General features: G+C 44.9%; 1 protein-coding gene across 1 annotated transcript in view; it reads right to left on the bottom strand.

The window, feature by feature from the left end:
- Obsc (Obscurin) overlaps positions 1-19,909 on the bottom strand; it is a 68,734-nt gene that overhangs the window by 6,717 nt on the left and 42,108 nt on the right. Inside the window, exons 36-44 of the mRNA XM_069322530.1 lie at positions 19,270-19,393; positions 16,814-16,938; positions 16,204-16,419; positions 15,150-15,291; positions 3,790-3,951; positions 3,089-3,264; positions 1,801-2,099; positions 750-914; positions 147-304 (exon numbers count right to left, since the gene is read on the bottom strand). Of these exons, the coding sequence (XP_069178631.1) occupies positions 147-304; positions 750-914; positions 1,801-2,099; positions 3,089-3,264; positions 3,790-3,951; positions 15,150-15,291; positions 16,204-16,419; positions 16,814-16,938; positions 19,270-19,393 (1,567 nt within the window). The remainder of the gene's footprint in view (positions 1-146; positions 305-749; positions 915-1,800; positions 2,100-3,088; positions 3,265-3,789; positions 3,952-15,149; positions 15,292-16,203; positions 16,420-16,813; positions 16,939-19,269; positions 19,394-19,909) is intronic.

Raw genomic sequence — 19,909 nt, 5'->3', positions numbered from 1 at the left:
GGGACAGTACGTCACTTTTGCGAGTCGATTTCATTTCAAATTACGTCCACTTTTGGCCATAGTGCGCATACGAGCCAAAAGCGACTTTATTTTTAAGAGGACGGGTTGGGACATCACTACACCCATTACTTCAAGGATGGCCATACCTGGAGCTGAGCATTCTCTCCGGTCTTAAGTTTGACCGGCTCCTGTTCCTTGGAGTAGTCCAAGTCTCTCTTCTCCGGCCACGGCGGCACGATCTTGCCCTTTTCCGTCAGCTGTTGCAGGAACTGCATCCCTCTGCTAATCTGCAGCTTTGGTGTTCCTGTGGGAGGCAATGTAGTAGGTGCTGTAAGTGGCTCTTTGGGGATGCCATGCGAGCTATGTATCTCATATGTTAACACACTTGTCTCACTCTGCTTCTCATTCTCATCTACAGGTTACGATCTCTCATTCTTCACTTATTATATCTGCGTCTACATCTGTTTTAACACCTGAACCTGTAATTATATCTACATCTGTTCTAATACCTGTACTAACACCTATACTTGTAATACCTCAGTGCCACATGCAGTTTCCTGCTTTTCTTTCGATAGTTTGTGAGACGAAATATAAAAGGCATCAAGTACGGTCTGTCCAGCTTAGAACTCTACTGAATCTAGTGCCCTAAAGCGTATTCTTTCCGCTCAAACACCTACCCAGCTACATGCCCTCAACCCAGCTGCCTAGCAACCACAACCCACCTGTCCATCACCCACCTAGCCACTCACCTGTAGGAGTGGTTCTACTGGGCGCTGAGGCCGCTGAGAGCTCAGCCCAACCCATGAAGTTCTTAGCTGCGACGCGGTACTGGTAGAATGTCTCGGGCGCCAGACCCCGAGCCAGGTAGAACTCGTGGTCAATGTTCTCCGCGATCGTCTCCCATTCGGTCTCGCCTGTGAGTGGAAAAAACACAATTACAGACCATAGAGATTCCAGAAAGTGACTCCAGAAAATTATCCTATAAAGAGGCTCCAGTAAATAATTATCAAAATAATGGGGGGGAGGGGGAAAGACCTCAGTGAGTGGTTAAGAGGACGACTTCGCGTTTGCTTGACAACCCAAATAACGAAACGTAAGGTACAAGGCGGGTGACCCAGCGTAAGGCGGGTGACCCAGCGCAAGGCGGGTGACCCAGCGCAAGGCGGGTGACCCAGCGCAAGGCGGGTGACCCAGCGTAAGGCGGGTGACCCAGCGCAAGGCGGGTGACCCAGCGCAAGGCGGGTGACCCAGCGTAAGGCGGGTGACCCAGCGCAAGGCGGGTGACCCAGCGCAAGGCGGGTGACCCAGCGTAAGGCGGGTGACCCAGCGCAAGGCGGGTGACCCAGCGTAAGGCGGGTGACCCAGCGCAAGGTGGGTGACCCAGCGTAAGGCGGGTGACCCAGCGTAAGGCGGGTGACCCAGCGCAAGGTGGGTGACCCAGCGCAAGGCGGGTGACCCAGCGTAAGGCGGGTGACTCAGCGTAAGGCGGGTGACCCAGCGTAAGGCGGGTGACCAACACTATAATGCTACAGCTCAGCATATACTGCAAGAGCAAGAAGCGTGCTAGTTTGGTCGAAGAACTCTCTGGACGTTACACTAAACGTCTTGAAAGATACAGATATTGCCAGTGTCTTCCTCCCTCTTGGGGACTGTTAGCCACAATGATCTCAATATATAGGCAAGACGGCATATCTCTCAAGGCATCAGTGTACAAACATGCAATATTTAATGAGACTAACCACAAACGTCTGACCTCTAGCCTTGGGCAGACATCTTGGCTAGAAACTGCTGCCAACTCACCCGCATGCTTCTTCTGCAGGGTGTAACAGAGGATCTGCGAACCTCCATCGTCTATAGGAGGTCTCCAGCGGACGAGTGCCTCCGTGTCCGACACCTCCGTCACCTCCGGACAATCGCAGGGCCCCGGAATGTGGCCCTGGAGCAGGCGGAACTTGTGGGTGACCTGTCCGAACTGGTTGCGGGCCACCACTTTGTACAGGCCGACGTCGAACTCGTGGCACTCCGAGTATGAGAGAGTTGACCGTCCCACCACGTTTTCTATGGTCACTCTCTCGGAGTCGCCAAGAATGATGTCGTTCCTGCGGGCGAGATAACAAAACAAAATTGGGTTTCATTTGGCTTATGATTTTTTTTTAGACTGACGTTTCTCTGGATTTAATGTTAAAAATATTGTTGTGGATAGTTAAGCATTGCAAATTCCCATTATTTGTAATTGTAGTGTATTAATAAATTTGTGTAATGTTTAATGCAACGTCAAGACTTCATGAAATAATTTTGGTTTGGTGTTGGGCTTAATCAACTTCTTGAGTGATATTACGGCCACCACAATAGCTTATTGACTAGAAGTAAAGTATACTTTCAATTAAACTACAGTAAACTTTCAGTATACTGTAGTTTACTGAAAGTATACACACGCACACCGAGAGGCGGGTTATACTGTGTATATATACCTATGTAATACCCTTTCTCTTTGCATACATAAATGGTCCCTTACTGTTAAGTCATAACTACACTAATTAATAAATTTAATGCCGAACAAGTCACCGGTTCCCACAGGCCCAAACACGCCCACAATCTCCTTTGTGATAGTGATCTTTGTGTCGAGCGGAAGATTTCCTCAGGGTTGAGTCGCGCATAAAGAGGTGCGAGCCTTCTTGCCAGTTGCTCAAGCAAATTACTTCGACCTGCAGTTGAAATATTGAGTGAGTTTGCAGTCACGGGAGGGAAGGCAATTATCCAGGGAAAGCGCCAAGCCATTTCGACTATATAGCACTGGGAAGGGAACAGATAAAGGAGTTGGGATGGGACAGGGGAAAAAGGAATGGTGCCCAACCTCTTGGATGGTCGGGGATTGAACGCCGACCTGCAGTAAGCGAGACCGTCGCTCTACCGTCCAACCCAAGTGGCTTCCCAAACCTGCAGACCCAACCCAAATCTGTAGTCACGGTTGTTGTTGTTGTTGTTGTTTAAGATTCGCTACTTGGAAGAAAAAGTTCCAAACAGCACGGGCTATGGTGAACCCGTAGTAAGCAGTCACGGGAACAACCCGGGTGGTGGGAGCACTCACTTGAACCACTGGACGACGGGTTCCGGGTCACCGGTGACCACGACTGTGAGAGAGAGAGGGCAGCCCTCTGTGATGGCCAGCGTCTCGGGCTTCTCCCTCAGGAAGGGCGCCGTGCCGAAGCAGACCTCCTGCTGCAGGCCCGTGGGGTCGTCCTTGATTGATAGCCGCGCCGGGATCTGTGGTGGAGAGGTGGTGGTGAGCGGTGGTGATGAGTAGGGGTGAGTGGGAGTATGATAAGTGATGGTGTTGCGTTTACGAGTGATGAAGGGGAAATGTTAATCAATTATCATTTTCACAATGACCCTAATTGATCTTTGATCGTACTTACACTCCAGACCCTAGGATGACCTATCACTACCCTCACCCCTGATCCCAGTCTGACCTTTGACCTAATATCAACCTTTCTTCAGCCTCATTTTTTCCTCAAAGCCCAAAACTCCAGGGTAACACATGCGTACCCCACCCCCCCACCTTTGCCCCGACATACAACTCCAGCATGACCTTTGTGTCCATCATGATATTTGACCTTAGTCTGACTCTTGAACCCAAGCTTAGCTCTAGTATCAAGCATCATTCATGACCCGAAGTTGATCTTTGATCCCTAGTTATACCCCCTAACCCTAGATTAATCTTGAAACCCAATACCCCACTGACTCCTGGTCTAACCTTTGACCCCGCCCGGGTGTTCGAGGATCACTCACCTCATACTTGAGCCTCCGAGGCACGTCGAGGGCGCACGTCTCCATGCGGCCTCTGATGAACTTGGCCGTGTGCTTGTCAAGGACGGTTCGCTTCCGCTCCTCGTCGATTTCCTCGTCCATCACGTCCGTGAACCGTCGACGTTCGTGAACCATGGGCACCCTCTGTGGGGGGTGACGTCGGCCCAGAGGAGAGAGCGAGTTCGTCATGTCGGCCCAGAGGAGAGAGCGAGTTCGTCATGTCGGCCCAGAGGAGAGAGCGAGTTCGTCATGTCGGCCCAGAGGAGAGAGCGAGTTCGTCATGTCGGCCCAGAGGAGAGAGCGAGTTCGTCATGTCGGCCCAGAGGAGAGAGCGAGTTCGTCATGTCGGCCCAGAGGAGAGAGCGAGTTCGTCATGTCGGCCCAGAGGAGAGAGCGAGTTCGTCATGTCGGCCCAGAGGAGAGAGCGAGTTCGTGACGTCGGCAGGATTCGGTCACGCCATCACATTGGAGGTGGCCGTGAGGGATGTTGTAAACAGTCGTCGAAGCCAACATGTCGACCAGGAGATGATGTAAACAGTCGAAGCCATGACGCGAAGTGACGTTCGTGAGAGATGGGAGCAGATGCGGCGGAGGTAGTGAGGGAGAGGGATATAATATTCATATTATTTACACTGATCACAATCACAAGAGCTTATGTCTATATTAAACCAATTAACATTATTTACGGTTCATGGTACTTCAAATAAATACCCATTTAAACTACAGCTCGTTTATACGATTAAAACACCAAATCCGGTTACCATGTCAACCGTGAACATTTACAACATGTCCATGTATTTACCGCTGTATCTTGCTGTATCTTGTGGTTATATATCAAAAAGCTTCTCTCGACATCATATATTTCCACATGTGTAAGAAAAAGATACAAAAAGATGCTGTAAAAGTTATTGGGAATAAGGGCCAGAGGAACCAGTATCTGGACGAGGATTTATCAAGCCTTTGCATGTTCACATACGAAACCTGTATATCTTTTCTCCGTCATGGCGACCTTAATATATTCAAACAGTTTACGATCTCGGAAGTCCAGCGAACTTGTGTGTGTAAAACTAACAACCTTGAGTTGATCTCGCAGTGTTTCCAAGATCGTAAATATACCCTAAGACGCTATGATCGAGGAAAGATATACGGGTTTTGTAAGGGGGCCACGTAAATCCTGGGGGCCAGATTCACGAAGCAGTTATGCAAGCACTTACGAACCCGGACATTGTTTTCTCAATCTTTGGCGGCTTTGTTTACAATTATTAAACAGTTAATGCGCTCGGAAGCACCAGGAGGCTGTTTAAAACAATAACAACAGTTGATTGGCAAGTTTTCTTGCGTGTAAACTGTTTAATAAATGTAACCAAAGCCGTTAACGATTGAGGAAAGATGTACACGTCCGTAAGTACTTGCGTAACGGCTTCGTGAATCTGGTGTCTGAAGAGATATCATAATATCCAGAATAAGGAAATATCCAGTAAATGTTCCGTGTTTTGGTTATAAGTTGTTTCAAACAAGGGTTGTAGACAGACAAATGGGCTGTCAGAAGGACGGTCAGACGGATACGGTCGGATGTAGCGACGAAGATTGTGGGACGGGTAAATATAGTGGACCAGACCACACACTAGAAGGTGAAGGGACGACGACGACGTTTCGGTCCGTCCTGGACCATTCTCAAGTCGATGGTCGACTCAATCGACTTGAGAATGGTCCAGGACGGACCGAAACGTCGTCGTCGTCCCTTCACCTTCTAGTGTGTGGTCTGGTCAACTTACTTTAGCCACGTTATTGTGACTCCTCGCCTGCACGGGTGAATACAGACAGGAGGAGGACAGAGAAGCTAAAGATAGAGACAGTGGCTGTCACCACGTCACAGGGTAAAGATAGAGACAGTGGCTGTCACCACGTCACAGGGTAAAGATAGAGACAGTGGCTGTCACCACGTCACAGGCAACACAACCACACCACCAATTCCAATTCAATTTCTTTATTATGCACCTTATTATGGGGGCCTCGTAGCCTGGTGGATAGCGCACAGGACTCGTAATTCTGTGGCGCGGGTTCGATTCCCGCACGAGGCAGAAACAAATGGGCAAAGTTTCTTTCATCCTGAATGCCCCTGTTACCTAGCAGTAAATAGGTACCTGGGAGTTAGTCAGCTGTCACGGGCTGCTTCCTGGGGGTGGAGGCCTGGTCGAGGACCGGGCCGCGGGGACACTAAAGCCCCGAAATCATCTCAAGATAACCTCAAGATAACCCCATACCCATCCCGTGGGCGGTGGTGTAAAGGGTTACAGAGGAACATAATCGGTTCAGGAACTGAACCCTCTAGTTCGTTTAGCTAAGCAAATAAAAATGTTTGACGCTAGTTACAAAATTATCAATGTTGTATACACATGTACTCCGCAACACAAACTGTCATTTAGTGTGTTCCTTTTATCTTATTTATTAGAATTTATTGTATTTCGAAAAAAAGACTATAAAAAGTCAAAAAGCCAGTTGGGCATGAATTTTTGTGTTAAGAAATTGTCTTCCAGATTAGTTTTGAGGGATGACAATAATTGTCACTTGACAAGAAGCGCAAATTGGGCAAAATAGAATAACAGAAAATATTACGGATTAATGAGATTAAATAAACCAACTAAGAAAATGCAATAAATCAGTAAACAAGCAAACAATAAACAACGTTAATTAGACAAAACAGTGTTAAACTTGAAACCGGAAACTGTAGCACTTATGAATAAAATACAGGATTTTCAATCGAAATTTTCCTGAAGCAAATGACCATTTAACACACCAGGTTGGTTGAGTAATTGACTCCCTATTACATTGTTGTGGTATATATATATATATATATATATATATATATATATATATATATATATATATATATATATATATATATATACACTCCGACGGAGGTACAAACATCGCGGTTAATTAACAAGCAAAATTTATCTGAATTAAATATAACAAAGGAGGAAGAGATCAATAAAAATACCAACTTTTAATAAAACAATTTTTCTCCGCTAGAAGAATGCAACCCCAAAAAATTCATATTAAAGATATTAAATAATAACTTAAAAAACGGTAGACACGTCGAAAAATCACTAAATCACAACAGTTCTTCAGCAATTTAAATACTCTTCACCGAGGAGAAACAGGTTATAATAACTAACTTGAGGATAGTCTAACTGTACAACGAAGATACAACAATAAGCAAAAGGGTCTCGGTATCACAGTCGGCTTCGTTGTCGTCACACCATCACGAATCAAGTGTTCGAATTCCAGGAGGGATAAAAAAAATGGTTGGGCACGTTTCCTATCACCTAATGTCTCTGTTCACCCAGCAGGTACCCGGGAGTTAGTCAACTGTTGTGGGGGTTGCATTCTGAAAAAGTTCAAAGATTATTTTTTTTTTTTGGGGGGGGGAGGGGGTATACCTTTAGGCTAATGTTAAAGGATAAACTTGAAACATTTGGGATATACTGACAGGATGAACAACCCAGCGGGTTTTCTTCCTATTGGGGAGTGTTGTACATGCTGCTATGGCGGTGTGTCCACTCACAGGATGAGTGGCGCTGCCCAATAAACTCGCCCCTCGTGGCAGAATTAAAAAAAAAATTAATTGGGATATACTTTGGGTTTATTTTAATTAGGGATGGAGTTTAAAGGGAAAAACTCGAATGAAGCATTTCAAAAAAAGGGTTTAAATGGAAAAACTCACAAAATTATGAACACTTAAAAATAATTTAACTCCAAGTTTAAGGCCTTTTAGGGTAAAACTCCAAAACTCAAATACAATCCTAGCGCCAAGACAAGATGGTGGGGGTGGGGGGTGGGGGGGGGTGTAAGACCCTCTCGGAGACATCTTAACAAGCCAAACTGTCGTGCAGAGGGGAAACAGCCTCGTTATTACCCCTTAAAGTAAAAAGATTTACCGATTAAAATATCCCTGGCACCATGAATATGAGGTTTTTAGGACTGATTAATAAAAATAAATGCTATCATAGTCTCCACTATTAATATCCTCAAACAAAAGGTGAACGGGACAAGTATATAAATAGATTAGGTAAATGAATTAGTCATTTAACAATAGCGAGAAAGAATAATTATCCTCAAAGCTTAATCTACGATATTGCAAAAATAATAACGTCTGATACTAACTAATGAAAACAAATCAAAGTTTGTTTTCGAACTTCTTATACTGCAGAAAAATGCGCTGGAAACTATTAGTAAATCCGTAAAATAGGATTACGAAAACACCTCATTTACAATATAGATAAAGGAGAATTATCCGAACACTCTCCGTAAGAATCCGGATCTGAACTGTATCAAAATAAAGAAGTCGCATTCTTCCAAGTTTTCTCTTTATCGTACTTTAAGGGATAACTAGTGAAGGCTGGCGAGGCTACAGAACCGAGCACCACCTACTATGTGTCTTAAAGAACATCCTTCTTCTCCTCCTCCTGAGGTCACTGTCTTCTTCCTTCTCCATTTCGTGTCGTTGAACAGCAAGTCTTGTTTTTAACGAAGTAAAATGGCTGGTCGGAGTCGTTGACGCTGTCATTGTCTTAGTCTGTAAGTCAAGTCTTGGCGCCCACCTCCTGGCGGGTCCGCAGTCTCAAAAGGCAAGAGAGTAGCGAGCAGCGAATCAGAACAAGGAGCTAAACAATTAACAAGACGCCTCATTGGTTGGGTCCCTAGACAGAAAGGGTCTATTGACATCAGTCCTAAATGATGATTGGTAGACAGAATGTGCAAATATTAAGTCTTAGGATCTGATTGGCCAATTGACATTTCCATGAAGAGATTATTATATTATGGAAAGTAGCACTTATTCTCTTTGTTAGGAACGTAGCTTATACATTAGTTTACAGCCGTTCAACATAGGTAAACAGGAGTCACATTTAACTCACTTCTTTTACAGGGTCAATGATTTAACACAAAGTGTTCTGTTAGATATTCAAGAAAGGTAATGAAGAGAGAGGGATTGAAGATGAACAATAACTATGTTCTTCACATTCGTTTTTTCCCTTCAGACATGAGAATGGTTTTGTATGTAGCGTGACGGGCGACGCCAGTTCTAATATAAGGAAGATCTTAATTAACCTGGCTCCCTGCTGAAGAGCGCGGTAGAAGTGGAATTATATACATCTGCTCGTCTATGTAAAATATAAAAAATTATTAATAGGAGTAATACAGGAGTCTGAGGGTTGTGAACCGAGGGGAAAATTCTCAAATATGAACGAACGTGGAAAAATGTTTATCAAATTATACGTTTTGTTTCTTTGCATTTCAATGAGAAAGGAGCCATTTTTTTGGGGGGGATTCTTGGGCTCCCTATGGTTCCATATTTTGGGGTAACTTAGGTAAATAATAGGGTACATAAAAAAGTAGATAGAAAAGGATACGAGTATTTTGGGGGGAAAGGGAGGTGATATATCCAGACAACTGGGGAGATTGTACAGACCAAGACAATATCAGCGACCGTTTCGTTCGCTTAGGGTTCGTTACCTCGGACAAGTCACTGAGACAACGCCTGAGAACAAACACTCCAGTGAGATAACGATTTCGTTCGTTCGTTGAATGAGAGGAAGAGGTCGGGAAAGAATTAGCGGTGACTAAACTAACAGGAACTACGATAACTAATCAAGCATCTCACTCTCCGGTTTTCTGCGCCGGGACATTTTCTATGACGAAGAAAACAATAAATTTTGTTAGAGAAATTTAGAAAAAAAAAGAAAGCTATTAGGACAGAATGCATCTGACTACTGAGCAAGATTTAAAATTATAGTCGGAGGGATATCTGTTCACCGATATCCAGCGGAGGGAAGAAAATGCTGAAAAAATCATTATTATAAGCCATGGGATCTCTACGGCGCGCTACATAAAAACCATTGCCAACTACACAGCGTTATTTATATATATATAAAAGTATTGCGTGGCTTTCAGAGGGTTAGAGAGCAGGGGGGTTGTGGAGAGGAGTAGTGGAGTGAAGGTGATGGAGTGAAGCGTCCCATGTGCACGCTACTCTGGCTGGTAATCAGGGTTTCCGCAGGTTGGACAAGGAAGCTCTGATAATGCTTTAGTTTGGGGTCTAATTCGGTGGGCGTCGTAGGAGGAGGCTGCAGCAGTCAGTCCATGTTGTTGATAGTGATGATGGTGGTGGTGAAGCTGTTGCCGGCTGTATTCCTGGGCATGAGCTTCAGTTGAGAGGGCACGGGCAGACCGAGCCTCTGCTAGTACTCTGTCCCTAGCGTCCAGACTCAGTGCCCGCCGCTGCCTCTCCTGAAGGGCAAGAGAGGCAGCGGACTGCTGCTGCTGTGAGCTACTGTAGCTCTCGGTGTGCTCCAAGCTCTTCAACCTCTGGCGGCTCTCACTCTCACTCCACACCACAAACTGCGTCGGCTTGAAGGGTCCTCGGCGTTTGGGCTGGTAACGGCCGGGTCGAGACGACTCAAATGACTGCCCTTTGACCTGAGGAATGGAGGTGATTGACACATGGTGCGGCTGGCCCTCACACCATGCGCCAGGGTCACACAGCTGGGTACACCAAGCCTGGGTAGGTGGGGCGGGCGAGATGACAAGTGGTCGTGCGAAAAGGCTAGTTCAACAAGCACATGAATTGGTACTAGAGCAGGTCAATGAGCATAACAAGCAGGCACGGACGAGGTAATCAGGTGACGTTAGGGATTACTAAACGGACTCATAAGGAAGGGCAAAACGAACACAAGGGCAAAGGTGGCAAAGGTACAGTACACTGGACTAGTTATACAACAGTTTAACAAGGCTGCCAAGCCATATAGGGAATGAAAAAATAGAAGGCTTATTATTAAATAATTATAACCAAGTAGAAAGGAACAGATTTTGTAATATATAAAATATACATATTTTATATATAGAACACTCAGGACAAAAATAAAATATCTTACCGGAAAACAACAGTCTTGTAAGACGTCATATTTCAGGAGAGGTGACAGGAAAGTACAGAATACCAACACAAGATATAACTACACACTTAAAGGTATTTAGATAGGATGAATAGAAAGGGTTTGGGCTCGAGATATAATAACCAATAGAATCCACGATGAAAATTCAACCCAAAAAGTTTATGTAACCAATTCTCAGAAGATTGACAACGGGTTATATCTAACATCATCTGAGATAATACTTTACAATATTTGCATTATGTAATTGAGGACGAGTTGTTAAAACACAAAAAACATTGTGATTTAAGGCGCTTTCAGCTTGTCATGAACTCAATTGGGATCTCCAAGCTATACAGGGGAGACTGTCCTATCTTAAGGCGTGTTTGGTCGTGTCTTCACAACCCAGCGAGGTCAACATTATCTATGGCCGACCTTGTCTGTGAAGGAACGGTAATGACTTTACATTATCGTTCTTAATCGCATTCTTATTATTAATGATTATTAATTATTAGATTATTAATTAAATTATTAGATTATTAATTAAATTATTATTAATTTTAATTATTAATTCATATTTTTATTAGTATTGCTATTACTAACGATATGTTAATACTTTGTTTATATTTTATAAGACAATTGTTTACGGATTTTAAGTTGGATTGATAGTTCATCATCATTCTTGGAGGAAGGATAGGATTAGAGTCTGATATTAAGATTTTTTTCTCAAATACAACAAATTAAATTAAATTTTACAACATATTTATAATTAAATTTACTAATTAAAAAGGTACTTCGTAAGATGGACTAAAAATCGCGCTTAATCTCAGACTCTGAAGAGGAGACAGCGCGCGAAGAGTGAATTCTTGCCAGTGATTGGTTCGTCATCAGCCTATCAGCGAGGGTTGCTGATTTTCAGAGACTTTGCCACCCAATCAGAATTCACTTTCCGGGCGCGTTCACTTACAAGAGGCCCAACTACCAAAGCATCAGCAAGCCAGTGGAACAGTGCTGGAACCCACATAGTGTACTTAAGCTACATATTAACAGTAACAGCGGTTAATAATAACATTTCTGGCAGAATTAACAGGGGGAGAATATACAAAGTTAACAATATAATCATTAGATCAATTAATACATATTACTCTGGTGAAGTTGTTATACTATGAATAGACAGTGTCAGATCATTACTGTGTCAGCTCATTGCTGTGGCAGATCATTACTGTGTCGGGCCATACAAGAGCCACAGACTTGCAACCACAGAAGTTGTTTAGCTTATTCATTATGAAAAACACTAAATGGAGCTTACAAGTGTACAATGCACAGAAATGCTGTACAAGGGTGCAGTCAGTGCTACATTATGTATCGTGTGTCTACCGTGTGTCTCAACACTGGGAGGGTATTCACATGAGGAAAGTTGAGAGAGAGAGAGGAGAAATAGATGGGGAAGTTGAGGAGTGAGGAGAGGTAGAGGGGGGGGGTGGAGGAGGTAGGTGAAGAGGGGTAGAAGGAGAAGGAAGATGGTGAGGTGGGGTAGAGTGGGGAGGAGGAAGATGAAAGAAAAGAAGACGGGGGGGGGGGGAGAAAAAAGAGGAAGGAAGGAGGAGGAGACGAGATAACAAGGGATAAAAGAACCAATTACGAAGCTGAAGCAACAGTAGCAGCCAAAGCCGCCCCCCCCTAAGGCATCAAAGATGGTACATGTGTGCGTGTATTCATCTAACAGCCTGCGAGAGGGTTAATCCTCGGCTCCTGGGCCCCGTCTTTCATGTTGAACCTTCGGTCAACAGACGGAGCAGCTCTTTATCATGTGTACTTCTAAAGCCGTATAGGGAATCGTCCTCGACTGGATCTTATCCTAGTTTAGTACATTTTCGAACCAATCTCCCATGTTGACCAGACCACACACTAGAAGGTGAAGGGACGACGACGTTTCGGTCCGTCTTGGATCATTCACAATCGACTTGAGAATGGTCCAGGACGGACCGAAACGTCGTCGTCCCATCACCTTCTAGTGAGTGGTCTGGTCAACATACTTTAGCCTCGTTATTGTGACTCATCGCCTGCAATCTCCCATGTTCCTGGGCTATCCCATGGTCTCAGGATCTAGGAGGAACCCGGACTCCCCCGTGCTGACCTCAAGATGATCCCAAAGATTAATTCCTCAGCAGCACAGGTCGCCAGCTCGCGGACACCAAGGTCACTGCTCTAAGTTTGTTGACCAAACTCAAACTTTGTTGATGATCTGCTCTAAGTTTGCTTGAAGAGACTCAACAGGTGTCGTGGCTAAAGGTTACAGAGGCGGGTACAAGTGTCCACAGACGAATCTACAAAACCTTATGTCATGTAGTGTGTACAGCAGGCGACACCTGCCTTTGTGAATTCTACCAAAGGATGGGATTAGATAAAGTAGTCCACTGTAGTGTCAAAATCATCTCTGCCAAGGGATGTGGGGGGGGGGGGCAGCAATTGCCCAGTAAACTACCCTCAATGAGGGAAACAATGTTGACTTCCACGACCAATTTTACATTCAAACACTGAACTACAGTCACCTTCTGTGGTTGATTGTTCAACAAATCCTTGAACTATATGTTTAACAGATCTCTAACCCTGTCTCATAGAGGATAGAAGAAAATGTATATATGCTGGTTAGCATTGTAAATGTCTGGCCACGTCTGTGGTAGAATTTTTTTTGTGAAGACTTACCACTGTCTTCAGTGACTAAAGGCAACCAATTCAAGAAGGCTGTCAGAAGAGCTCACGGAAGAAGGGAGGGGGGCAAGGGAAGGGGGTGGCAAGGGAAGGGGGTGGGCGAGAGAGAGGGGGGAGTTGATGGGGGGGTGGGGGCGGAGAGAGGTGGAAGAGGAGGACCAAGGAACAGCACACAGAGGGTTGTGGTGAAGAACCAGATTGAATGAACGAATATCTCAGGGTGTTGCGCAAGAAGAAAGGATGTACTGCCTGCAGATGTTGGCCGAGGTGTGGCCCTGCCCCCTGAGATGTGGCCCTGCCCCCGGAGATGTGGCCCATCCCTCACCCCCCCACCTCTCTCTGCTTCATGCAATGATCTTGGTGTATATTACTTTTCAGGGACAATCTCCGGACTTGTTGTTTCAAGCAACTGTCTGATACAGTCACTTCCTGATATGTGTTTTTATTTTCCTCTTTTCACACAAAACATGTCGATATGAACCGCCAGTTGCAGCTTTGAACGCGAGAACGTCGAAATGTTCATGAATTAATGCCAGAATTATTTTTAGGTGCAAATTTCTCTGAAACACAATATTTCCGTAAATGTTTGTTCTTGAAACTACTTTATTTATTATTGAGAGAAAATTCCTTTTAACCCACACATACCAGAATGTTCAAAAGTATATTACTATGATAGCTTAGTTTTCAAAGGTTTTTCGTCAGCAATACATAATTACACATACAGGCATACATACACACACACACACACATATACACATTTACATACATACACATCCATTGCAATACATAAACATACCGTTTTTTCTAGTTTATAATACATAAGTTATCCTCTAAATTATGTTTGTTCAAATCATCCTCTCTCGATTTCTCTCTGTGTGCACAAATACAAACAATTCACTGGTATGACAAAAAAAAAATCCCCACCCCCCCTTTCCCCTAAAAAAATATTAATTAAATAACTGACAAACAAAAAAGTTTCTTTCCAAAATTTAGTTTGTTTTAAAAATATTAATTAAATTAAATTCCCAAACTTGCCGTTGGATATTAAAATTTGATAATTTTATAAAAAACATTTAAAATAAGTACTTAGGAATTGTTTTGATGTGAAATAGTAAAAAAAAAAAAAGTCAGTGTTAACTAATCCGAGGAAAATGTATACAAAGTTGTAAATCCTCAAGAGAATGTGTGAGAAAAATCCTTTTACGTTCATGTAAAAAATCCATAAATCCATAAAATATTAATGTAATATGATGCTGCATCTTCCATAAATGCTGCGGGATTTCTGGGAACAAAACCACAAATTCATTTCAAATGCAATTAAAAGCGTAAATAAACTACTTGATGTTGTGGGTGTTGAGAACAATTATTAGAAACTTTCACCGAATTAATAAATACACAAAAAATTATATTAAAAAAAAATTACTTGCATATTACCAATTAGAATCAATCTATGTAAAAAATAATTCTAAAAATATCTTAAAATCCCAAATGGGACTTTCACATATTCCCAATTAAAAAATCCCACTATTATATATATATAAAAAAAAAAATCCACAAAAATTCTCTCCAGGAGGGGTAGTGTATCTGAAGAAATTGCAATACTAAAAACTAAACTAATGGGATAAAAAATATTAAGACAAAACAAAAGAATCAATTCTCGCCAACCAGCACGACACTGGTCGAGGAGGAGTCTGGTCTTACGGTGTAGTCGTAGTCGTTCTCACGAAGACTCATAGCGAAGGACGGGGACCTGACTGTGGCCACCTTCATGTAGGAGCGAAGACGACACGGGAACTCTGTGTCTCGGAGCTGCAGGAGGTAAGTGTCAGGCCCCTGCTGGTAGCTGTTGGCGGGGAGACACTGGTAATGATGGTAGTGGTGGTCGTGGAGGTAGGGCTGGTTGTGGTGGAGATGACAGAGGTGGTGGTGGAGATGATAGAGGTGGTGGTGGAGATGGTGGTAGGGGTTGTGGTGGAGATGATAGAGGTGGTGGTGGAGATGGTGGTAGGGGTTGTGGTGGTGGTGGAGTATTGCAAATGGTATAGGAGATATCGAGCCGTGATCTTAGGTTAGGGGGGGAAAGGCTATCATTTCCTATATTGCTCAAAGAATATCTGTATTATTGCACTCCATATTGCGGTTACTTTTAACCGGGTATAGTGGCCATTGACTACCAACAATAATTACAGTACTATAGGTATCTCAAGATCCATTTCATGGCTAATATGATACTTCCTTCAGGGACGAACTCAAAAGTGTAGTTCTCAATGAAGTAGAATAAGAAAATCAGTCAATTAATGCCTGCGTACCACAGGGCTGTGTGGCGGGCTTCCCTGTTGTACAATGTCTACTACAACGATATACTGCACCTCACCCCTGAAACTCAGGTCTGGGCTGACCACTCTACTCTAACACTCCCCCTGAAAGTAATTCTCCCCTGCCTCCCCCTGAAGGGAGCCGGTCGGCCTAGCGGACAGCACGCTGGACTTGTGATCCTGTGGTCCTGGGTTCGATCCCAGGCGCCGGCGAGAAACAATGGGCAGAGTTTCTTTCACCCTATGCCCCTGATACCTAGCAGTAAAATAGGTACCTGGGTGTTAGTCAGCTGTCACGGGCTGCTTCCTGGGGGTGGAGGCCTGGTCGAAGACCGGGCCGCGGGGACACTAAAAAGCCCCGAAATCATCTCAAGATAGCCTCAAGATAACCTGCCCTTCTCAAAGCAATACTCTCCCTCTCCCTCGAGAGAAATACTCACTTGCTCTCGTTCTTGATAACATCAAGCTCATAGGAGTAGTCTCTGTGTGGGATGACGTAGTCTTCGGTCTTGGCGGGGAGGATCTCTCTCTCTGGGGACTCCGGGGGCGTGTAGACCTCTCCTGGCGGGTAGACCATCTTGCTGGGGTGAGTGAAGCAGGAGGCCAGGGTCCTGCGGCGGTACCAGCGCTTGCAGGAGGCGTTGCCGTACCAATCCCTGAGTTGAAGGAGATCGTCTCAATCCTCATTAATAAATATTATGTTTGTTAGAGCAAAATTTTTTAGTGTTTAAGTCTAGCTGGTGGCCTTGGCTGCACGGCAGGTGAGCTGAACGTGAGGCAGAAAGTCCAATCTTACACAGGAAATCATTTTTTTAACCTGGGATCGAACCCTGGTTTCGAGAAGACATTATATTGCGGGTTATATAATTTCAACCACTAGCCTAATCTCGCCCAGAAACTACACATTTCGTATCCGAGTCGAAATCGGACCCTTAGACTCCACTTCGGATTACAGCCTCAGACAACTACTGACCTCAACTTGGCCTGTACAACTGAGTGGACCTCCTGGCCCTCAGGCCACACAGGCAGCCCAACACTCCACTCACTGACCTGAACTTGGAATAGTAGGATCGTAGTCTGTCTGTGTTGATCTTGTAGGGATCCCGAGGCATGTTGAGTGCCAGGTCCATCCACGGGTGCTTCAAGGCTGTCTTCACATCCATCCTCATGTCGGCCTGTGGCAGGTGGAATATAAATTGCATTTTTTTGTAACTTGTGACAGTAAATAACACAAAAATTATATTCTAAGGCGGCGTAAGGTCGTATTATTGTATGCGGACACGTCGGCTCTAGTGACTGAGGTCTCCCAGTCAACTTAAAGCTGAGTAATGGTGAATGTGTGCGTGTCCACACGTCAAAAGGTAAATATTCCTGGTTGTGACATTTTGGGGATCAGAGTTGTGTTATATATATACAACTGTGCTACAACCTTGTGGTTCTGTTGTCACTTTGTATCCATTCACACTCCACCCTCCCCCCCCCGTCTCTCTCTCTCTCTCTCTCTCTCTCTCTCTCTCTCTCTCTCTCTCTCTCTCTCTCTCTCTCTCTCTCTCTCTCTCTCTCTCTCTCTCTCTTCCCCCCCCTCTCTCTCTCTCTCTCTCTCTCTCTCTCTCTCTCTCTCTCTCTCTCTCTCTCTCTCTCTCTCTCTCTCTCTCTCTCTCTCTCTCTCTCTCTCTCTCTCTCTCCCCACTCTCTGTCTGTCTGTCTGTCTGTCTGTCTGTCTGTCTGTCTGTCTGTCTGTCTGTCTGTCTGTCTGTCTGTCTGTCTGTCTGTCTGTCTGTATGTCTGTCTGTCTTATGTCTGTCTGTCTGTCTCTCTCTCTCTCTCTCTCTCTCTCTCTCTCTCTCTCTCTCTCTCTCTCTCTCTCTCTCTCTCTCTCTCTCTCTCTCTCTCTCTCTCTCTCTCTCCCCACCCTCTTTCTCTCTGTCTGTCTGTCTCTCTCTCTCTCTTTTTCTAATCACTCACTTGTCACCTGCAAAAAGCCTCTGTCGTGAGGGTTGTACATAACACAACACCTCACCGACACCCCTCCCGGCGTTATGTAAATAAAACAACTCCCCACGGGGGGGGGGGGGGGGATAAAAGATTATGTGATAAGACAGTTTTTTATGAAGGCAGCGAAGCGTGGATGAGAGACGAGATTGAGAAGGTAATATAATTAATACATGAAAGTCTTCGACTCAGGTGTTGTTCACAGCTCTACACAGGTGTTTTGTTCAGCCTTGGTATACTGCCTATGACAGGTAATGTGTATATTAATAGTGTAATTGCAACAGTTTCGTTATATATATTAATGGGAATTACCAGCACACACATTTGTCTTCAGGAGCGGAAACCTGGTGAAGCTGGTGCCTACGCGGGCAGCATGCACCAACAGTCTGCCTGATCACCCAAACTAGGCTACGTGGACACTCCCCCCCCCCCACTCCCTCAGGTGCCACCACAAGGTTATGTGAGGCGAGGAGCCCCACTAACACGAGTGCCAGAGTGCCATGAGAACCACACAGCTCTCAGGCACTCGAGACATACTTGCGGATACACTCACACTGACCCCCCCCCCAACATACACTTACACAGCGCCCTCACCCCCACACTGGTCGACGCCCCCCCGCCCCAAAGGGGATGTTCGTCCAGCGACTCCCCCTAATGACGCTTTCATCTATTTTAAATTAACATACAGCACTGTTCAATCAAAATAGGATTTTGTTTTCAAATGTTAATTAATATTGTTGTATATTAGGATATTGGGGTATATTTAGGCTTAGGTTAGGTGAGGTGTTTAGGTTCTGTTGGCAATTATTTGTATTTGGAGGATGAAGCTTTTATAGCGTTGTGGTTCGAACAGAGGTCATCGGGGGGTTTGGTGGCTGGATTAACGAGCTTGGATCTTTGTATGCGAGAACGGGTTGAAGTCGGGTGTCAGCCAGGGCTAAAGTCTATTCCATGCACCCGCCAAACCCCCGCTGTTTATGAATGAAAAACGGTTTACACACGACTCACAACTGATCTCGTCCGAACACTTCCGGAACAAGTGCTTCACTGACGAATTTTCTTCGAACCACAACGCTGTAAATGCTTCACCCACGTACTACAAATACAAATAATCGTCAACAGAACCTAAACACCTAACTTAATCTATGCCTAAATTTGGACAATATGTTAATATATAACAATAGCAATTTATATTTGAGAAAAATCCTGTTTAGAATGAACAGCATGTTAACACTGATGAATGCGTCTTTGGGGTCGACCACTGGACGGAATGGACTTGGTCTGAGGACGGGTTGTGCCCTCTGTGGGTGAGAGCGAGCTATACACCGACACACACACACACACACACACACACACACACACACACACACACACACACACACACACACACACACACACACACACACACACACACACACCCCCCCCCCACACACACACACCCACCCACCACCCCCACACACCCACCCACCACCCCCACACACACACACCCACCCCCACACACACAGGTGACTAACCTTGAAGACGAGGAGCTTGGCGATGAAGTCCTTGGCTTCGTCAGAGATGTGGGTGAAGGCTTCCATGTCGAAGTTCAACTCTCCCTTCTGTACCTTCGTCAGGGTCTCTCGGTCGTTGTCCCCCCTGTGGAGGCCACACAACCACACCCATGAGCACCAGGATCACACGAGGGAGGGAAGCAGGTGGTGAGAGCGTGGACCAGGTGGTGAGAGAGGGGGGGGGGACCAAGTGAGGAGAGAGCGTGGACCAGGTGAGGAGAGAGGGTGGACCAGGTGAGGAGAGAGCGTGGACCAGGTGAGGAGAGAGGGTGGACCAGGTGAGGAGAGAGCGTGGACCAGGTGAGGAGAGAGGGTGGACCAAGTAAAGAGGAATGAGCAGAAAATGTAAGAATTTAGAGTAATAAAACTAAACACTAGAGAAAGGCTGGAGAAACACATCCTCACAAAAGCAACACGGGATATACTTGAACCTAGGTACCCCGCCTCCTCTTCCTGCTCAATCTCTTCCCCAATACATCACATTATTAACAGAAATCTACGAATCCACCAAAATTATGGGGTTTAAATAAACATCAAAATACCGTAATATTGTCAATCTCTGCACTGGCCCCAATTGGTGGGTTCATCAGATTAGATTCCA

Source organism: Procambarus clarkii, chromosome 11 (genome assembly GCF_040958095.1).
Source record: "Procambarus clarkii isolate CNS0578487 chromosome 11, FALCON_Pclarkii_2.0, whole genome shotgun sequence".
Classification (NCBI taxonomy): Eukaryota; Metazoa; Arthropoda; class Malacostraca; order Decapoda; family Cambaridae; genus Procambarus; species Procambarus clarkii.
This window is presented reverse-complemented; position numbering and strand designations above follow the sequence as displayed.